Here is a 23,516-nt window from a genome sequence, read left to right as displayed (position 1 = left end):
GATGACGATGATTTTCATGCCAAAACCCCGACTCTGAGAGTTAAATGAAATCTGATGTTTTTACTGAAAATGATTGAATCAAAGGTCCAATATAAAAAATCGAATGAAATTGAGACCTGGGTAAATCATTGCAGGATTAGAACTTAACTGATGCTGACAATGCTTCTCCTACTGGGTGCTGAATTATTAAACTGATAATAAGTAAAACTTATGTTAGTCTACAAAGTCCAGTTAATTAATCTACATTTTCATTTTGATACTGAATATTCAGCTTTTGCATCCATTTTTCAATATATAAAACAAATTTATGTATTGCTGATACATAATCAAAAACAAAATATTGCTGAGCATATTTTGTACATATACAGTTAAATCATAGGCTAACATAATTTTGCATTAGGTAGAGTGTATCTTCTAATGTGTTCCTAGACTATCTCCCAGTCTCCCTGAACTGTATTATTTTCCCTTCTGCCCAGCCGTTTCTGCAATGCTAAAGCCCTATATGAAGCATGTCTAGACTTCTTCCAGTCCAAATCTCCTAACTCACAGGGGCTCATTTTCAACTTAAATGGACATTTCGTTTCTATCAAAATTTTATTTATTCAGGGACTAACCATTAGACTTTTCAAACTCCATCTGCTTCATTTTGCAACATTTCAGTCCTTTTCACTTTCCAGTAACTAAAATGTCAGATTTTGTTTTTCAAGAATTTATGTCTATATACTGAGTAGAGAATACACATTATCATCATCTTCTAAATCAATACTATACAAAATTCTTACTTGTTTGTTTTCTGAAGTTCATTTTCCTTCATAGTCACCTCCTGTTGCAGCTCTGCTAGTGACTTTGTCCTGTCCTCTACCTCCTGCTTCAAAGTTTCAGCTTCCTCAAAGAGTTTGTCCTTTTCCCGTTTCGTGTCATCCAGCTCTTTTTCCATCATCTGTAAACTTGCCTCTGTTGTTTTCAGCATGGACTCCATAATACTCCCTTTCTCGTCAGCGTGCTGTACGATGCTCTCACTCTCAACTAACAGCTGTTCGTTAGCGGCCTGGAATTGACTGAGTTTTTCGTTTGCAGCTTTCAGCTGAAAGTCTTTCAAGGCCAGCATTTCTTTTAACTTGGCAATGTTTTTGTCTGCTTCACGATACAACTCAAAAGTTTCACCAACAAGCTTAGTCTGTTCTTTTTTCGCATCTTCAAGATCTGAATTAAATACATGTAATTCCTCATTTTTGCGTCGGAGTTCTGTTTTTAGATTCTCATTATCATTATTTGCCTTTGATAACAAGTTATCCATCTCATGAAGAAGAACCAATCGGTCTTTCTCCAGCTTCTCAGATCTTTTCTTAGCTTGTATCAGTTCTTTATCTTTTTCCTGCATCTTTATCACTGCATCCCTCTGCATCCTCCTCAGTTCCTGACTCAAGATATCAAGTTCACCAATCTCCTCCTCAGTCTTCTCAAATGAGGAATTATGTGGGTTCATTGCATTGAGTTCTCTCGTACAAAAACTCCTCTGATTCCTAGCATCTAACTGATCCATGTTATCCCTCACTCCATGCATGTTCATCTCAGCTCGCTGCCTCGTCATGTTCCTCTCCATCATGATGTTTTTAGCGTTTTTGTGAGACTTCCAAGAAGGACTACCAGTCTGCATGCCAGCCCAGTCTCCCAGCCCACTGTCCCGAAGTCTGGACAGCTGGACATTAATTCTGCTTAACTGAGATTCCTTTGCTTCAAGTTCTTCACTAAGCCTCTGACTTTCATCATTAGTCTTTCTGGACAGGATCTCAGAACTTTCAATCAACTGGTTCTGCTCTTTCTTTAGCCTATCCAGTTCTTCCTGAGACTTCTTCAGATCCCTCTCCTTTTCTTTCAGGTCATCTTGGAGCTTTTGAATCACGTTCTTCTGGTCAGCACACCGCATCTCAGCAGCCTGTCCTACACCCATCAACACTTCCTCAGCTTTTATCAAAGCATCAGCAGTTTTCCACTGCTTCTGTCGACTAAGAGCCACTTCTTGTGTCATGCTATTTAAAGTATTCTTCAGGTGATCATCTTGGACCGCAATAATCGAAGGTTTCACAAATTCAGAACTCACTGACATCATGTCACTATTGCTGAAGCTGCTTTGACCCTTTTGTCCATATCTCTTCATTTTATTACTCATTTCAATATCTTTGGCTTTGAGCAGATCATTTTCAAGACGTTTTCCCTCATCCAAAAATGACTGAAGCAATGGCGAATAACGCCCCGATTTGTCTCCAGTGTTTCCATTGAAAGCCTGTATCCTCCTTCGTGGACCTGGCACATAAGAATGCTCCTGTGATAAATGCTTCTTTAAATCATTTAACAGTGGAAACACCTTCCCATCTCCACACTTCGGGCACCTGTATGGCACATCCATTTCGAAGGGTTCCAAATACTACATCTTTTCATCAACACTTCTAATAATCTCTTATGTTTCAAACTTGACAAACACTGGTATCACAGTACTTGTCAAAATCATTCATTCAGTACAATGTGTAGCACTCATGTACAGGTTGATATTGGTCTTGTTGATCTCAATAACTCTATCAAATGTTGCTGACACCATTGTCTGTATCACATACTAAGAGATGGAATACAGTCATGTATTATTCAGGCTTTACTCTGTTATTCTCCCATGACCCTTCCATTGTTCAACAACAACACAGCTTTCTTCAGCAGTCTAACATCTGGCACCTGCAAGAAATATTAGTCAGATTAGTTCATAAAAACATCAAAGACACATGATTTAGTTTTGATAATTATATAACCTTAAGGACCATATTTTAACATAACTGATATTCATGGAAGATAAATTATTCCTTCGTCAACATCTGGAAAAAGAATATTTGTCCTTGCCCTTTTACAAAAAGCATGGTTTGAATAAAGACCAATTCTATCCCAGATATTTATTGGGTTGTGTGAAAATGTGTTACAGCTACTGTATCAACTCATTTCAACTTTTGCAGTACAATGCTGACAATGGTCCATCAATGAAAAACATAAGGACACTATTAGAAATACTACTCAAACCACTCCATGTGACAAAACAAACAAAATCATAGCACATGCTTCCATGCCTCACCATTTTTTGTACGATGTCTTTTTGTATTGTCACATAATTCAATAAAATGAATCATCTACACACTGTCACACTGAAATAACACACATATACGTCTTGTTTGACACAGTTCCATATCCAAGATGGATCAAACATTCAGAGAGCAACGCTCTCAGATCAAAGCAACAACAATAGTTTAAAATTAATATGACATAACATCAAACGTTACTTTATCATGTGGATCGAGGGGCCCTGTTTTTAAAGAATTGTTTAATAATTACCATTTACATTAAAGAGTTCATCAAAAAATCTATTGTCATGTTGGATTTGGGACAAAATGATAATATAAACCTTTGAAAAGAAACCCATGACTTGTACAGGGACCAACTGTCTCCATGATCAACATCAACAAAAGCATTATCCTTATGTTTGGACCACATACAATTATTGTCAGTTAAACTGGAGCAACAAAACACTAATATGTAGATCTTGCAAAATACCATATACTCAATCCAGTGTCACCCACTTTATCTGACCTCCCTACAATTAACATTACAACACAATACCTGAATCATGGGTTAAAGTAGATCCCTTGCGCACTCGAAAGCCCAGTTAAATTTGTCTTTCATTTGCAGGATTTCATCCATTATTCAAATTAAGCAAGAAAGATTATGTGACTTAAACACATATGTACATGAAAATATGGAAATGAATGTCCATACCTCACCTGTAAATGAAAACATTGAAATTCCTTGACAACATCCTGATTTATAAACCATCCAAAATCCCCAATTTACTCACCTGTAAATAAAGAGTCAAATTTCTGAACAACATCCTGATTTATAAACCATCCAAAGTCACTTAGGAACTGTCGGCATTCAAGCCAGCTTCACTAGACAATCTCACAGCATCCCTAACGAACTTCAACAGGTACAAAGGCTGATAAATAATGCAGGACAGGCTAGAAGGCAGAGCTAGTCACAGCACACGCTGATTACAGATGAAATATTGATCACCTCGGGCATTCAGTTATACCATCTGTTCAAAGTTGATTTCCTATAATTCTGATTGAAGTCATAAAATATGATATAGTCTACTGTTTGAATCTCGGACCGGGAGTCCATGAGCTGAGAAATACTCTGGTTTAATGGGGGCTGTTTGTTTTCAACAGCGAAAACCTGCCCAAAATTATGAATACTCCAGGGTGCCCATCCTAAAATCGATCTTAGTATTAAGATGACTGTATATCCCATACGTCAACAATGGCATATTACAGTCTTCGTGCTAAGATGATTGTGTGTAATGTAGCCCTTGGATTTAACAGACCACACTGTTTAGATACATAAGAGATTCTTTTCTGATTAATTACACCTTGTCAAGGCAGAACAAAAATATACTGTACAGCAAAAGAAACACAAGTATCTAAAACTGAAATTTCATACAAGAAAGCATTCATGTTGATGTCTTCTATGTCAAAAATTGACAAAAACATAGCTGCATTTCTTTTGCTGTTCAGTATATAGTTAAGCTGATATTACTTGATAAATATTATTTATTTGGCATAGCTATATGGTTTGGTTGGTTGGTTGGTTGGCAGGATGGCTGGCTGGCTGGTTGGACATACACATCTGACCATTATTTAGAGAGTTTGTCATTGTATTGACGTTATATTGTTATATTCTAATCTATTGAGAATCACAAACTACTTTTATAGTCTGATCATGACTTTGTTTCTGGGCAGATAGATCTGTAAATTGATAAAACTCCATAAAAAGGGAACATTCTTTTTCTTCAACTCTGCAAAAATTGGAAACTTTTTAGTGTTTTGAACTAGTCCAAGACTCACCTCTTTTAAGCCAAGTTCTGTTTTTTAGTGTGTGTGTTTTATGCGTTTCAAGTATGCATTACCCAAAGTATAATGTACGTTACAAAATAATGACCCAATTGTTGTCTTTACTTTACAGCAGCAGGACTTCCTGTTGATGCTGACACCACTGTTGTTGTTGTTGTTGTTGTTGTTGTTGTTGTTGTTGTTCAGAGAATTCCTCAATAAAAAAGAGATAGTTCCAATCTCACTGTTGAATATCAGCTAACTACTTCATCCTCCAGTATGTCTGATCTGCTCGTGTATAAAAGGTGTGCATCTTGTTTTGACTTTTATTACTGCTATATTTCAATAATCAAAATACGAAAACCAGCTGACTACAAGAAATTTCTCTTACTTCACTTCTGTTTCTGCTTTTTCTTCCATGCATGTCATCATCTGTAAGTCCTGAACACTGAAAGGTTACTGCACATTCTTGACAAGCAGCTGTGGTAGACAGAAAGCCCATAGTGACAGTGTGAACTCTAGGGTTATCATTAACTCTGCACAGCACTCTCTTCCTATACATGCAGAGAAGCAGTGGCAGAGTCCTGACAGCTGAGCTTTAGTCACATCATTTAACACTGTATGATTCATATATTTCCTTGACAACTAAACCACTTGGCCAGTACAAGCTTGAACCTTTTCTCATAAAAAATATAGTAATAGAACATTCATTTTAAATGTATTTCGCAAGTAACATTTTTCACAGCAAACCTTGGACATCCAGGCTAGGAATGAACGTCTGCAAAACCATGCTTGTCTAAGGCAACAAACAGGATCAGGTGGTCAGACTCACTTATTTAGTTGACACATGTCATCGGATCCCAACTGCGTAGATCAATACCTATGTTGATGATCACTGGATTGTCTGGTCTTGACTTGATAATTTACAGACTGCCACCATATCGCAGGAATATTGCAGACTGCACCATCAAACAACAAACAAACAAAACATATTTTGCAAAGTTTGCCGAGAATTCAGTTGCTAGCAATATGTCAGCTATAAAAAATCTAGAATATTCTTGCATATCATATCCATTTTCAATGAAAGAACATGTTTCTTACAGAGGTATTGAACAGTTTATAAAACATAATAGTGACAGACATTAATCATTACGATCATGATAACAGATATATGTGAGATGAGTCACACATTACTTCCTTCACATTCTAATATATACGTTATATGGGATACAGAGGCGACAATTGAATTGACATTTAGGCACTCGAGTAGTATAGGGAATGATAGTTCTGGACCACTTTCAAGAAATGTCTCTACAAAGCCTTATTTACTAAATAAGGCTTTGGTTGGGTCATTAGCTCTTGCTACTATTACCCCTACTACAAAAAAGTTGGCGGTAATTACTGTGCCTTGGTTGGAGGTAACACTGTGCCGTACGGTACGATCAATAATTCTTCTCTTACAAACCCCCTACCCGGCCCATCCCTCAAGTAGTACAAGTTAGGTTCGTCGGCTTTCATATCCACTTTATCTATGTTGTAAGTTTTGACTGACCATATAGGATCGGTGGCTCGCTTACGGCTATCGCCCTCGTGTTCCCCTATGTTATGTTTATATCGATGAAACAGTTTAACGTGAACCGCCTACGATCTCTTTGGTGTTCATAATAAAGGCTTGCTGGGCTTTTTGTATTCCCTGTGCTATGTACTTTTTTTTCTCGTCCTCGCTGATAGCAGACTTACGAGACTTGGATCGAATATCTTGTTTCATTCCGTTATATTTTTTGAGTTCAGAGAGGATTGAACTAAACTCCTCTTCTGAGATCTTACTATCAGAGAGTGCCGTGGAAATTCGCTCACTCACTGTGTTCAGCTTTGCTTCGGCCAGAACCCTGATCTCGTCGTGTTTCAATGCCTTACGATTAAGTCTGCGTGATACTAACTTAAGCGCCAACCCTACCAACCCTGTCACCCCAGCCGTTATTTCAATACCTAGCACTATAGGTGCAGCCACGATGGTAGCCAACAACCCAACGCCTGCCGCCCCTAGTCCCATGCTGGTTACCATAAGGGTAGTGTCAGCCCCGTCCACGATATTGAAAGCTCTATTGTACTTCTTACATAGAGCTTTCCGCGTGTCACGGTCTTGTTCTAGTTGGCGTTTCACATCACATAACTGCCTCAAGCGGAACCCATCTATGGTTTCCAACGTCTTCGCTACTTCCTCTACGACTGGGTACAGGCCCATCCTATAATATATATTTTGAAAGATATTTTAATTGGGTTTCAGTTAAAAATCTATTAATGAATTTAAAGTCTATAAGTTCTAGACTATTAGTCAGGGTAATAGGTGAGAGGCTAATAAATTTTTCTGTTGTAATAAAAACCCCACTGAGGCTTATTAAGTGGTTTATAGGACCCGTGGTATCCTGTTGTATAACAATACGGCAATATTTGCCTTTGTGTATGCTAAACCAGCTCATTAACACCTCGGGTAAAATTTGGTGTACTATTGGGGGGTCTCCATTGTCTGAATACTCAAAGAAGACTTCTATGATGAGTGTGAAAGGGGGGGATATTATTTCAGGATTACTAAATGTTAATTTATTTTCGAATGGAGCCGATAACCCATTTTTGTAAGTTTTTATTAATCCCCTCTCCGGAATGAAATCCCCGGCCCAGATACCGTTGTTCCTAATCTTAGAGATACGCCCCGTATCTGCGTCTATTGTGATATAAGGTGAGGTGGGTGTTAAGTTGATCAGCCATTTGGGTTCTTTTAAATCTGATAACGACACCCGTCTGTACACGTTGTCTTTGAAGTGCAGGATGTAAAATTCATCTTCCTCACCAGGCTGATCGAATCCCTCCGTATCTCCCAGGTCGTTAAGTGTAGTGTTGGGGTGATGACTGGTCATTATTATACTATTACGATATAATTTCCAACTGGTTTTCTGATAATAATTCAGGGGTTAACTTCATACCCATGAAGTGTATGTTGTCAGGCAGGAAGATATTGATTAGTGATATCTTATTTTCCACGATCACGTTGACCCCCTGCAGACTGGTCTTGGGGTCGACACCCCCCCGCACGTAAACATTACAAATTTGAAACTGATGTTGTTTACCCCACCCGAGTTTGATCCCCTTCACGATCTCGATATTATTACCCGATGGTTCCCCTAGGTAGACTTTGATGATCAGTGTTCCGTTTATCGTTATATTATCTAGTACCTTGGTCACGCCTTCGAATTCAGACACCAACTGCAATTTCACGTTTTGTATGGTCGGTTTACTCGATAGCATGTGGGCTACCGCAGTGTTGGCTGGGCTGACGACTACGCTACGTCTTTGAGTTGGGACGTAAGCCACGAGCAGGGTTCCATTGTTCACGACTTTGTTTAGGTGGTTGTCTTTGTTATCTGTGAACACGTAAGGGGAGATGAGTCTAATATTGATCAACCAGTCGTCTTTATCGGGTAACAACACCCACTTGTCATCTTCGGTGAAGACGAGCATATATGGTTTGTTTTTGACGACGGTAGTGCTCTCAACATCGTCTAAGTCGAACAGTTTACCTTCGAACGATGGGTATATTACCCAATTATTATCACCGGTGTTGACAAGGGAGTACTTAGTGTTTACTGTTGCTCTTGTGGTATCTATCATATCACTTAGGGTTCCACCGGAGGGGATTTCAACGCGTTTGTAAATGTTGTTTTTCAGTTGCAAGGCATACGATTTACCATCTACTCCGGGAGCGTCGAAACCGCGTGTGTCTCCGAGGTCGGAGATCCCGATATTGACGCATTTTTTCACTCCGGGCCCTTGTGCGCTGGTCATGTTACGTGAAGCGTTAAGCTGAGGTATCCTATATTTACAGGATTATGATTTATATCTAACACCGATATTGTCAGCTCAGGTATGTTACCCTGGGTTAATCTCTTATACTGCCGTGGTGAAAACGACTCGGTTCTACCGTCGTTGAATTTCTCAGTTTTCACCGGCACTGCTCTTAATATAGTGGAAGGGTGACCTCCTTGAATGTTGTACGTTGTGCTCACCTGATCGAGATGAATGTATAGCTCTCGGTACGGTACTAGGTCGGGTAACTTCGTGCCTGTGACGGTTGTTGTTGGTTTTATCTCGTCAGGAGACATACCGAGCATCCTTGCTAATGGTCGGCCGAGCCTCAGGTTCTTCTGTTGTTGATTAACACCACTGTGCCGTTTGAGTCGTTCATCTTGAGTTCAGCTCCCAGGGGTTTGAAGACCTCGTCGTTTAGAGAGCACACGCTGTAGTAGCCGTCAGTTATCTGGCTGCGAGCCCCACTGACGAACAGCTTATTGTTGCTGATATTGATGTTAGTCCATTGTGGTAGGTAGGTGATATCGCAGAGTGCGACTTCGAGTTGACCTGACGTGTTATCGATCGCGTGCGTCAGCTGAACGGCCTCACCGCTCGTTATTCCTGGAAGTGTTATGTACATATTACATATATATTTATTATATAATAGTTTTAAAATGTATTCCCCTGGTGTGTTGTACCCTAAACTGGACGTAGATTTCTCCACCATGAAGATCGTGGTTGCTCCTGGGTTGTATTTCAATGCCAAGTTTATAGATATGCCTGATAAGTATAAGCTTTCGGTGACTAACATTGAGGCAGTCCACGCTTGGTTCAACAACCCTATGCAGTTCTGGCAGAATCAATTCAACTTTGCCGTGTGGTGCGCTACAACGGGGTGTGGTGTGACATTGACCGACACTCGGCGTGGACCGCTGAGTCAGTCTGTGTTCAAGTTCCACGTGTACTACCAGGTCAGACGTATCCTTAAAGAGATCAGCGCCCCCCTCCCACAGGACAAAGCGTGGGACGCAACAAACAACCCGTACGATAGACGGGCCTACGAACGTATTTGCAACGAATTCGAAATAAACCCGAAGACGGATTGGCGTTTGCCGGGGCTGAACCACGGGTTGGGTATTCCTTACGCTCATGGGCTCTCGCCAAAAGCATTTGACAAACATATACTAATAAAATTTATGCAACGAAAAATGTTTAGTACGGAACGTTTTTCCCATGCATTAGCTGATCTTGTTCCTAAACCTAACAAATCTGGGCCAAAACCAGTGAAAGATGCCAGTGATGATTTACTGACACTAGGTATACTTAGGCAGGACTTTGCTTTGTCGAGTAATGAATGGAGGGATGATCGTATGGACTTTAAAAAAGGTGGTGTTGGTTTCACAATCCAGAAAGTGGAGCAGTCAACCGCAGACGGGTGGAAAATGTACATGCTGGACACGTCGAAAGGATTCACTCGTGCTGGTACAATACGCTTGAACGACTCGATTCGAACGTACGTGTGGGCGCTGTTGGGCGCGCAGTCGCAAATGCGTTCCAACATCATCGGTAAGGGAACTGCTTACGACGCTCAGAAACAGTTCGTTTATAATGTTGAGGATGCTATCAATTCTCCAGTTGATCTACCGCGGGCAATCGACCGTTACCAAAAAGCGTTAGAAAACGCCAGATCGAAAGTCAATTACGTGTTCGGCGTGGGGTTGTACATGGCTCCGAGTGATATGCAACTGAGAATAAAAAAAGAGGTGGATTATAACAACAAAATAGTCATAGCCACGGCGGGCCAAAAGTTGGGTATCAACCCCGATATTAACGCCCACCATATCCCACACACCCAACCACGTGAAAAGGGTATAGTGGCGCCACCCCCGGAGCCTAAAGTTCATGTGCCCCCCACACACCCCCATATGTATGTGGGGGTACCCCCCTATCAGCAGCATATTGATAATAAAACGGCCCTAGTGGTTGGTGGGGTAGCTTTGGGACTTATTTGGTTAAAGATTTCGTAGCCGCTACGTACACCAGACCCGCCACGGCGACGATGGCTGCCCACAGGTTTTGACTGAGCCACATGGCAGTTTTAGACAGAGCGCTCAACAACCACGAGACGATGCTACCCAGGATGCCGGGAAGGGCTTCGGCGGCTTTACCAGCCAGTTTAGCTAGGCGTTCCCCGAGTTTTTTAATCCAGTCTTTAACACCCCCACCGCCACTTGGAGTTCCCCCGCCGCCGGCAGGCCCCACAGGTGTTCCCCCTGTCAGTGACACCACCAGGGTTGATATGATGAAACCCAATGCAGTTAGAATGCTGGCGATGGTGATCCCTTGCTCCCGGAACAATATCCGAATCCTGTTGGCTAAAGTTGTATCCTCATTCAGTATTCTATCGATTGTTTCCCGAATACGACTGATCTGGGATCGAAGCTGTTCACGATTCGAGGAAGCGGCTTCCAATCGTGTACGTCTCTCGTCTTCTAAATCGCGTAGTCGTTCATTGATACGACGCTTCATATCATCGTTTTCAGTTTCGTTGAGTTTGGCTTTTTCCTTAGCGATGTGCTCATCGATTTCGTTCAGTTTCCCCATGTTGTTCACGAGTTCTCCACGCACGCGTTTCACGGCTTCGTCTAAGCCGTACAGTTCCCTTACCGGAAAGTCAAACCCCGGTAACGGTTTGTCCCAGTAGGTGCTCAACAGTTTTTCTATACTGTCTGAGGCTTCTGTAGCACGCTGTGGTGTCATTTCATCTCTAGTGGTGAGGTGGGATCTGGTAGCTTGCAGATCTTCTTTAACGGCCTTAGGTATTGCACCACCGTAATCATTCATGTTTAGATTTTTACGGATAAATTCTACACCATGGCGGCTGGCTAGAGTTGACAAGGCCAGTGGTTTTTTATTGCGCTTGTTAACGAGGTCAACCCCTGGGTCAGACTTAAGGCGTAGAACACCCTTTGTATCAATAAAAAAATTATCAAGGTATCGGCCCTGTGGTTCAACGTAGTTTTTATCTCTTCTTAAACTTTCGTAATAATCATCTACCGTTGTTGCCAAAAGTTCTTGGTTCAGTGGTGAACTAGTAAATGAGGTCTCCTGCTCATCATCGAATGCCTGGGCACTAGCGCCCGGCATCTCCGTCATATCTATGTCTTCATCCATTAGTATTTAAATATATTTTATTTATATATAACAATGTACGGCAGAAAATTAGATCCTTTCAGAAGATTGAGAGAGCCATTAGGCGCCAGAGCCGTGCGACAGTCGGTGACCATCACCAACAATCCCAGCAAGATAGACCAGAATCAAACTCTGCTGGTTAGATTTCCAAACCTTGGTGAGAATGACCTCATTGTACCAGGCACTGTTCGACTGGCGTTCAATATCACGTTGACCTCCGACAACGACAAACGTGAGCTAGTGCGGAACGTGGGTCGAGCTATCATCAAGAAAACGACCGTCAAGATCAGCGGTAACGAGGTGCTGAGCATCGACGACAGCGACGTGTTTCACTGCTACAAGGATCTCTGGAAAAGCGAGGGAGAAGGAGTCAATGATGTGTACCAGGGCATCAGCAAATCAACCCGGGCGCGCATAGGGTACGTCTTCACGACAGACCAGCAAGACAAGCTATCGGATGGTGAAAAGGCCATCGCTCTAGCATACGGGAATCGATTCTGCGTGCCGCTCGACTTCGAGTTGCTCACGGGACACGCGCCGTTTTACCAGGCCGCGCTGGGTGATAGGCTCGAATACGAGCTCACGTTTAACGACTATAGCAAAGTAGTGCATACGCCGAACGGTGATGAGGCCAGTTATGCCATAGACAACATCTCTCTGGAGTTCGACATGGTCACTAGCCCGGAGCTGGCCAGGCAGGTTCGAAACCAGTACTCTGGGAAGATGGCTATCCTGTACGATCGCGTATTGAGGCATAGATCAGTCGTGCGAGATAAGAGCGACACTGTGTGGAATATCAACCTGAACGTGCCGGCGCGATCTATGAAAGGTATCCTGGTCGTCCCCGTGGAGGATTATGATCCATTCCGGAGGGACAGCGAGAAGTTTTTCAACCCCGAGATTGAAAAGGTGGAAGTTACCATCGAGGGCGTGCCCAACCAGCTGTTCAGTCATGGTATGAGACCACACCAGCAGTGGGATGAGATAAAAAAGCTACCAGTGGGGGATTATATAACAAAGGACCTGGACCTCGGCTCCGTGCAAATCGGTGAATACCTGACCACCAAGTACGCCCTATGGTTGGACATGCGATCCACGGATGATGATAAACTGCACGGTAGCGGGCGCCGTATAGATAACGGCAGCGAAGGGATAACCATCCAGATTACTAAGAAGGCTCAAACCGCTGGTAAGTTGAAATTATATCTGTACGTTATTATGGACGCGCAACTTAATATAGACAATGGGAGATTCGTGCAAGCCATCTACTGATGGGGGAGACCACCTGGGGTTACCCACTGACCCACACTGCGCCATAGTGTGCGGGCAGACTGGCTGTGGGAAGACCGTTTTCGTGTTGGATATGTTGGAGGGTTACTACAAGGATGTGTTCGATAACATCGTTATCATGTGCCCTACTCTGAGCATGAATAAAACGTACGCGCGACCTTGGGTGATGACGGACCCGGACGTACACAAAATCGACCCTGGAACACGCCTGCAGGACTGGTTGAAAGCTCTTCACGAGAAATTTAAAGGGGAACCGACGCTGTTCATACTGGACGACTGCAGCGCTAATCGCGAGATAACAAAAAAGAGAGACATGCTATCGAGCCTGGCCTTCTCCGGCCGGCATGCAAATCACAGCGTCTGGGTGCTAACGCAGAAGTTCAACTCGGTGTTGAAAGACCTCAGGGAGCAGACGCGATGGGTGGCCTTATTTCACTGCAAGGACAGGGATTCGTTCGAGGAGTGTTTGAGAGAGAACGATGTGATGAGTAAATTAGAACGGGAACGGGTGAAGAAACAGCTCGCTGAAACTAAACACGCTAAGCTCGTTCTAAAAACCGACCAACCAGTAGCATATATAGTATGCTAAAGCTAAGCAAAGCTAAGCAAAGCTAAGCAAAAGCTAAGCAAAGCTATGATATTTGAAGTATTTGTCGTGTGCAACTTAACCTTCATTTCTCTGTGTTTTGCCTGTATCGGGTATTATATAGTTAAAACTAAATCTTACTTGTTATATTATAAGATGGAGTGTGAGGAATTGCTCGAACAATTGTCGTTGGAGGGTTCCCCCACTGGGGGTGTGGGGGATTCCCCCAAGCGAGAGAAACTGGTGGCGTTGGCTGTTGGCGGCAAAGCCAAACATTACTTTGGGGACTACACTCCGGATAAAATTCACAAAATGTCAGCCGAAGAAATCGATAAGCTGTACGCTAGATACGAGTCCCGGCTCGGAGCAGAAATGACAAAAACAATAGGATCGGCTATGACCCAGATATACACCGGTATTGTATCACACTTCCTTCCCATTCCACCAGAGCGCCGACTTTACCTGTGGGAAGACCTCGAGAAAGACCCTTTCAGATCAGCTGCGGGCTGTACCACAAATATGGTATGTTGTTGGCTCCAGTGATGGCGGCGATTATCACGGCAAAACATTGCCAATTTGAGAGAAAGAATAATAATAATAGTATAGATGGATGCTGCACAGGAACCAGTGAGTCCCGAGGTGACGGTGGAGACCCCAGTGGAGGAGACCCCACCCCCAACAGTGACGGTGGAGACCACTTCAACAGTAACCAGACAGAAGAATCCTAAGAGAGTAGCTGCCGGTAAAAAACGGTGGTGTAACCAACATAAAGTGACCAACCCAACCCGACTGTTGTTGGCTGTAGGTGTAACTGCTGCCTTGGCTATCTCGTGGTTATACGTGGGGGTACCCTCCCACAGTGAGCCCCCCACCCACAACAGTGGGGGTATGGGGGTATCCCCCATGGTAGACCCGCATATCATGTTATAATTTTAATATTTTATATCATATACATAATGTCTGAGGGGAAAACGTTCGTCAACGACGCATACCACGCCACAGTGGTAGCCAGTCTAGCCGTAGGGTACGCTCGGTTGACTAAAATGGTGCTTAAACAACCAACTATCAAGCTAGATTTCAACCTGCAGGATATGGGTATGCTCATAATGAACCTTGGTATGGCGATGGCCACAAAAGACATCCTAGTAAAACAAGGAATAATACCTGATAATATAATGAAATAAATATAGGGATGGCCACGATAGCTGTGATGGTCGGTGGGGCGTTAGTGAATGCCCTGGCATTTTCCGGGAGTAATTTCCTCTTCTCGAAACCACGAGATGATCACGCGGCTGAAATACAGGAAGAAAGGAAGCGGCACGATCTCGCTACTGAGAAATTACAAAGGGCACAGGCCGAGTACGCTAAAAAACGCCTCCAGAGGATCGATTTTATTAACGAACAACTACAGCGTGAAAACCATGCCGTTCAAACATTCAACGATGTCGATGAAGCAATGAAAGAATACTATTTACTAACTGGTAAACAATTGGAACCGCTCAATAAACCCACACTCGCTCAGTACTACACACCATCCAAGGGACAAATGAATCGTGAACTGGGCTTCATAGTGTTGGGTATAGCAGCTACTGCGTTGGTTGCGAAGCAATTAAACTAAAACACCTATATAAGTAAACATGAGACCCGCTCCATACCGATGCGAATATATACTTATGGGGAAGACCGAGGCCTGTGGTAGGAAATGCAGGAATCAGGGGTTCTGTTGTTTCCATATGGGAAGTCCTAACTACACGTGTTCTGTGTGTGGTATCGGGGTTAAAGGACACTACTGTCTATGTAAAGCTCACGGAGCGAACATAGTCAGACATCAACTCATCTACGAGAATAAAAAAGGCTACATAAAAGAACGTAGGCGACTGCTCAAGATAGCCGCTTAAGAGTTACCTCCCCTTACTGTGAACCAATTAGACATTGGTTCTCTTAGGTGTAAACACGATGTCTACTGTAAGCGAGCTCAAGAGGGTCGCAAAACAGAGAGGTGTTATCGGGTATTCTAGAATGCGGAAGTCAGCATTGTTGAGATTACTAGGTTTAGAAGCCCCTCCTACAGTAAAACAATTAAAAGCTCAAGCAAAACAGCTTGGATACACGGGTTATTCAAACCTGGGGAGAGCCGGGTTAACCGCATTGTTATCACATGCCCCCGTAGCACGTCCCACTGTAAAACAACTGAAAGCCGAGGCACGCGATTTGAGTTTAGCTGGGTATTCTCGTATGAGAAAACCACAGCTTGTAGAATTATTACGACAGAATAGAGCTATTGACCTACAGTTCGTTAGCACTGAGCGCGCTGTAGGCAACTATTTGAGAGGTTGGCGCATGCACGTTGATAGAAACATAGACATTACAGATATCAAGCCTCTGATAGCTGATAAGGTCAACCAGGAACTAAATAATCTAGGAAGTATCAAGTTTCAGATCACAGTGAAAATGTCGCTCGATAAGCAGGTCTCCACAGGGGCCACTGAGTATGTTCAGCCTTACTTCCGAGGCCAACAAGAGGTCGTCACACATGCAGAGACCATTGACGCATCAATCGATACAAGTTTTCAGCAGATACGAGAATACCTAGAACGCTATACACACTTGGGGTCCGGGTGGGCTGTAGATAAAATCGATAATGTCTATCTAGATATAGCTAACTACGTGCCGTTCAGAGGCGGGTCATACCTAGCCTTGCCTCCCTACTATAGGAACAAACATGCCATAGTAAACGTTAAGAATAGAGGAAACGATTGCCTGAGGTTAGCTATCAGGTCAGCCTTATTTCCAGCTGGCACTCATTCAGATAGGCTTTCTAGCTATCCCCAAGACGATGGGCTCAACTGGGATTGTATAGATGAACCCACCCCCATATCCCAGATCACTAAAGTAGAAAAACAGAATAATCTGGCTATAAATGTCTTTGGGTATGAAGGTAACACAACAATAGTACACAGGGTCAGCACGGTGAAGGATTGCCAAGTTATCAATATATTCATGATCCAGCGAGGTGAAAAGTATCACTACACGTGGATAAAACATCTCAGCCGGTTGTTGCACGACCAGTCGAAACACGTTGGGGAAAAACACTTTTGTGTACGATGCCTACACGGTTTCAGTCGAGCTGATTTATTAGAATCCCACCGGGATGATTGTCAAGGTGTGGGGCAGACGGCCATACGAGTCGACATGCCTAAGGAAGGTGAAAATATCCTAAAATTCAGTAACCACAAGAACCAAATGTCTGTACCTTATATTATATACGCCGACTTCGAAGCCTTAGTTGTGGGTGGGGATTCCCCCAGTGGGGGTAGCTTCACCCACAAGACACAAGAGCATAAAGCCTGTTCGTTTGGATACATTGTCGTCCGTTGTGACGGGGAAACGAAAGCTCCGGTAGTGTATAGGGGCCCTGACGCGGCTGAAAGGTTTCTAAAGTGTTTGCAGGAGGAAGAAAAAATTATTAGGAATGCATTGTATAGAATCGCTCCCATGCGTATGACCCGAGCCGACAGGCTAGCTCACGCTAGTAGCACTAACTGTCACGTGTGCGACTCACCACTTAACGGTGATTCGGTGAGAGATCACTGCCACATAACTGGTAAGTATAGAGGCGCCGCTCACAACGCGTGCAACCTCAAGCTTAAAATCAACCCTAAGACAATAAACATCCCCGTTGTCTTTCACAACTTGAAAGGGTACGACTCACACTTGATCATGCAGGCCATCGCGAAAATCGATGGTAATATAACGTGCATCCCCAACAACATGGAGAGATACATCTCCTTCAGCTTAAACGGACTTAGGTTCATTGACTCGTTTCAGTTCCTCCTGTCGTCACTCGACAGTCTGGTCAAGGCCAACAATACCTTCCCTATCACCGATCGATACACAGACGCCGAGACTAGACCCCTGCTTATGAGGAAGGGTGTGTACCCCTATGAGTACATGGATAGTTGGGCCAAGTTCACCGAGACCAGACTACCCCCTATTGACTGCTTTTATAGCAAGCTGAATGAGGCGTCCGTCTCACGAGATGATTACTCGCACGCGACTAACATATGGAATAAACTGGGTTGTAAGAACCTGGGTGATTATCACGACCTGTACTTGAGGACAGATGTACTGCTGTTAGCCGACGTGTTTGAAACGTTCAGGCGGACCTGTTTAAAGCAGTATAAACTCGACCCCGCATGGTATTACACCAGCCCAGGTCTGTCGTGGGACGCCTTGCTTAAAAAGACCGGAGTTAATTTGGAATTGCTCACAGATTACGACATGCACCTATTCATTGAGAAAGGCTTGCGAGGTGGGATTTCCATGGCATCCAAACGATACGCGAAAGCAAATAATCAATACGTGAAAGGTTACGATCCTAACAAACCAACCAATCACATTCTATACCTCGACGCAAACAACCTGTACGGCTGGGCCATGAGCCAGTATCTACCTACAGGGGGATTCGAATGGGTACCCCACGTTGATGTTATGGGGGTCGCACCAGATTCGAACAAAGGGTATATCCTCGAGGTTGACTTAGAGTATCCCAAGGAATTACACACATCACACAACAGCTACCCCCTGGCCCCCGAACGTATGAGGGTTAACACAGACTGGATGTCTGAGTACCAACATAACTTGTCAGGTGGTCGTGTGACAGACGTTGAAAAACTCGTGCCTAACTTAATGAATAAGACCAAGTACATCGTTCACTATCGCAACCTACAGCTGTACCTGTCGTTGGGTATGAGGCTGACCAAAATACACAGGGTGCTCATATTCGACCAGAGCCCATGGATGGAGCCCTACATCAGAATGAACACAGACCTACGAAAAAAAGCCACCAGTGATTTTGAGAAAAATCTCTACAAGCTCATGAACAACTCGGTGTTTGGTAAGACTATGGAGAACCTGAGGAAACGCGTGACCGTGAAGCTGGTTAGATCTAGTGAGGAAGACAAGCTCAGGAGATTGATAGCCAGTCCGGCATTCAACCGTAGTAAGATATTCACAGACAACCTGGTTGCCCTACACATGAAGAAAAGTCACATAAAATTCAACCGGCCTGTTTACGTGGGGATGAGCATCCTCGATTTATCCAAACACCTGATGTACGACTTTTACTACAACGAGCTCAAGAAACAGTACGGCGACAGGTGTGAAGTGCTGTACACTGACACGGATTCCCTGCTGATGGAGATTCGAACCGAGGACGTGTACGAGGACATGAAAAAACACCTCGATTTATACGACACCAGCGACTACCCTAAGACCCATACCCTACACAGCACGGTAAATAAAAAGGTCCTAGGTAAGATGAAGGACGAGTGTGCTGGCACGCCCATAGCCGAGTACATAGGTTTGAGACCTAAGATGTACTCCATACTGAAAGCCGACAATAGTGAGATCCGGAAGGCTAAGGGGGTTAAGAAGTATGTGGTGAAACAACACATCAAACACGCCAGATTCAAGGAAGCCCTGTTCAAGACCCGTACCTTTAGACATAAAATGAACACACTTAGAAGTGATGGGCATAAGATATACGGACTGACTATAAACAAGACGTCCCTATCGCCTATGGACACGAAACGTTGGATAGCTATTGATGGTATAAACACATACGCGTATGGACATGAAAAAATTTGAGGCTATTTACTACAGCCCGCGTGGGTACTGGAAAGGAGCTAGCGCAGTAGATAAGCTAGCTAAACTAGCGCGAGTACCCCCGGAGGAAGCCAAAGCGTGGCTTGAAAAACAAGCCCTGTGGCAGATCTATTTGCCGGCACCACGCTACGTGCCTAGAAGGAGGTTCGGTATTAACATACCTAATAGCATTCACCAGGCAGACCTACTGTTCCTACCCCACGATAAGAGGTACAAGTATGCCTTAACCGTAGTGGATGTAGCCAGTCGTTACAAGGAAGCCGAACCCTTGACCACGAAAGATTCGGCCCAGGTAGTCAGAGGATTTGAACGCATATACAAACGCAGCCCACTGACGTGGCGAACAGAGCTGCAAGTTGACCCCGGACGGGAGTTCATGGGTGCCGTGTCACAACTGCTAGCCAAACACGATACAAAGGTCAGGCGTGGCACGGCCGGAGCCCATCGCAGCCAAGCCATAGTTGAGAGATTTAATAGGACTTTGGCTGAGCGCTTGTTCGGCTATCAGTATGCTAGGGAGATGGCCACCCCTGGAAAACGATCGACTGAATGGGTCACGAGGTTACCCAAGGTGGTGTCGGCAATCAACCATGAAGTCACCCGTCTCACCGGTAAGAAACCGGCAGACGCTATCAAACTAAAATCAATAGTTGCAGAGTCGGCCGCTCCATTGCGTGGGAAGGAGAAACAGATACCAGATAGGTATCTATACCAGCCGGGGGAACACGAGGGCGATAGCCGTAAGCGAGCCACCGATCCTATATGGTCAGTCAAAACTTACAACATAGATAAAGTGGATATGAAAGCCGACGAACCTAACTTGTACTACTTGAGGGATGGGCCGGGTAGGGGGTTTGTAAGAGAAGAATTATTGATCGTACCGTACGGCACAGTGTTACCTCCAACCAAGGCACAGTAATTACCGCCAACTTTTTTGTAGTAGGGGTAATAGTAGCAAGAGCTAATGACCCAACCAAAGCCTTATTTAGTAAATAAGGCTTTGTAGAGACATTTCTTGAAAGTGGTCCAGAACTATCATTCCCTATACTACTCACTCGAGCATGGAGAGTTTTCATGCGATGATGCCATGCACAACATTTATATTCTGAATCGATACAAGACTACACTTGCTAAACTAAAAGTGCTTTATGGTTCAACTTCTTTATTATACAAGGTCACAACGTTTCGAGACAGATTCTAGTCTCTTCCTCACCTGAAGAAGAGACTAGAATCTGTCTCGAAACATTGTGACCTTGTATAATAAAGAAGTTGAACCATAAAGCACTTTTAGTTTGATTCCTCAAACTTCTAAATGCCTTTGAAACAACTTACACTTGCTAAAATATATTACTTGCTATTTTTCAATGACTGTTTAGCATTTCACTGACTTTTCCCTCTGAGCCAGCACTGAAATAGTTATAGACAAGACAAGACTACATTTCACATAAATATGCATATCTCAACACCTGTCATTTACTTGCTGTGACCTTGCTGAATTGTTTCTGTCTGCATAGACTCTCAAATCACATTAATAACGTCTAACCTGTAGATGTTTCTCCCAAATTACTAAAATTTATATCATGTAATGGTTTATGATGCTCATTAATACTGCTAAAGAAATTCTCAGTCTGTAAGTGAGAAATGACTTCAAAGAGATTCACTGTATGTATTGCCATTAAGGTTTGGTGGTTTTAGATAGATTGGATATTTGCTTGATTAGAAATCTCCAGGTATCAATAATACCACAACTACAAATGAAATCAATTGATTATTTGTCATTTCTTCTTGAAGTGATTCAACCACACCCTTTTACATTTCCAACCTGAAATTTCTACTGATAGTGAAGCCATGCAATATATTTACATCTCACCTATATGAGTGAAACAAAAGCAAGGATCAAAATTAAGTTTTTTTTAAAAGGTGTGCCGAATGGGCACACTGGTAAGAAATTAACTGTTCCATTTCAATTTTAGCCATGTCATCGGTGCAGAGGCACTGATAATTTTGATCCCTGTAAAGTCTATCAAACAAAATTAACACACAGTGAAGAACATTTTGGGGAGTACCATGGAAATAGGACTCACTGACCAACCAAATATATATACTTCCCATCTAGTGTCTAGACTCGCTTAACAGTAACACACTCACTATATGTTATATATCAGTGTTTACAAACAGCACTTGACCCTCTGACAAATCTGGCAATTTCGCCAGTGGTCAGACAGAAGTCACCAACCCGCCAGCCCCAGTGTCTGACTGAATATTTCACAATGTCTTTGTGTGAAGTTGTCTTTTGTGGCATGTGACACCTGTTTGCTGTTTATAAATCTTACGTTTGGTATCATACGATGTTAATAATTTCAATGCTAGTTAAGAAAGGTTCAGTCTAAAATGTTTAACTTAATTCTGTGGGTCCTGTGAATTTTCAGTGGGTCAGACAAACATCTGAAACTTACAGGACCCAATGTCCTGCTACTTTGAATCACCATCGTGAGCACTGACATACATGTATCTGAATAGCTATATATGGTTACATCGAAGATTGATTTCTCCACTAACTCGAGGGTGCCAACAGCAAACCTTATGTAGATGAACTTCACGAAGGATCATACTAAAATTGGTGAAAAGCCTGTGCAAATATTGTGCATGTGAACAGCTGTGTTTTGGTGTGAAGGTTTGTTAAGAAATCACCAATTTTCACTAATTTTCATCTTTTACTAAACTCACAACAATAATCTTTTCAATGTTACGAATTTGTTTCACAACATATCAATTCATATATAAACTGTACTTTGAACAGTATGGAATATTTAGAAAAATTGCCCGAAGTTAGTGGCTATATTTTCACTAATTAGTCTAAAGGTTTGATGCATATATACAGGATACAGGATTTGGGGAATGGGGGATGCACATAAAGTCCAAAGGTTAGGGAGAAATGGGGAGAGGGGGTGCACTACCCACTTTGGATCCATCCCTCTATATACATGAATACATCTTTCGGCACTGCTAATGAATGGACCTGACTACATAAAACACACTATCTCAGTGAAGCACAGGCTTCATAGGTTCAGCCTCTTCAGAAAATAATAGCTGGAACTTTACACATTACGGCAACTACATCACCCATGAGGGTCCGGGTTAGAATAAGCCTTTAGCACCCCAGGTTGGCCATAAAAGGCTACTATGTTTGTTGGAAGAGGCTACTAACGGGATTGGTAGGTCATGCTCCCTGACTTGGTTGACACGTCATTGGTTCCCCATTGCACAGATTGATGCTGTTGATCACTGGATTGTCTGGTACGTACTCAATTATTTACAGACCGGCTCCATATAGCTGGAATATTGCTGAGTGAGGCATAAAATTAAACTCATTCACTCAAGTACAGGATTATCTCCCTTGACTGACTGCTGCTGTGTAAATTCCAGTCAGTGTTTTGCTTTTCAGTCAAAAAAATGTTTTCACTTAAAGGCCTGTTTGAGTAGTTTTTCAATGAACCCATTTATCAGCACTGATAAAGAAATTTCTCCTTTTCATTTGAAATGTGTATGCCTAATAGTAACACTTATCACTGTTAGAGGTGTATAGTATATTCAGTCTAACCTTCATAGTTGATGATGATGATGATGATGATGATGATGATGAAGGTGATGTTATTGTTGTCATTATTAAGTGACTAAAACTGGCTTAACAACAACACCGTGAATTTTTCATTTGTAAGTAAATAAATCGCCATAAATACAGGAAAATAGATGTATCACACAGGTCACTTCACCGCTCGCACTGTCAAACCCCGTAGCAGTTCCGGTCGCCTGTCTACCCTTCGAACTTTTCCCCGACAAGTTATCTAATTCAGACTGTACTGATGCTGATAAGTAAAAAGTCAGAATTAACATCACAACTTGTACCTGATGGTGTAGATATCTTCTCCGAACCACCGCTTGTGCTATGTCGAGCGGGAACGTCTGGTCAGAGTTCCGTCGCCAGACACCGATACTGTACAATTCTGCTGTGGAAT

The 23,516-nt window shown here is 43.0% G+C and overlaps 1 protein-coding gene across 2 annotated transcripts in view; it reads right to left on the bottom strand.

Annotated features, from left to right (window-relative positions):
• Positions 1 to 23,516, bottom strand: part of LOC137265935 (uncharacterized) — a 43,129-nt gene extending 19,613 nt beyond the window's left edge. The window contains exons 1-2 of one of the 2 annotated variants that reach the window (XM_067801413.1): positions 23,407 to 23,516; positions 783 to 2,724 (exon numbers count right to left, since the gene is read on the bottom strand). In XM_067801413.1, the coding sequence (XP_067657514.1) occupies positions 783 to 2,407 (1,625 nt within the window). In that variant the 5' untranslated portion in view covers positions 2,408 to 2,724; positions 23,407 to 23,516. Of the gene's footprint in view, positions 1 to 782; positions 2,725 to 3,889; positions 4,040 to 23,406 lie in introns of those variants that run through there. The other variant, XM_067801412.1, reaches the window with a different exon arrangement.

This window comes from Haliotis asinina, chromosome 15, assembly GCF_037392515.1.
Source record: "Haliotis asinina isolate JCU_RB_2024 chromosome 15, JCU_Hal_asi_v2, whole genome shotgun sequence".
Lineage (NCBI taxonomy): Eukaryota > Metazoa > Mollusca > Gastropoda > Lepetellida > Haliotidae > Haliotis > Haliotis asinina.
The sequence above is the reverse complement of the archived record's forward strand: the minus strand, read 5'-3'. Positions and strand labels throughout refer to the sequence as shown.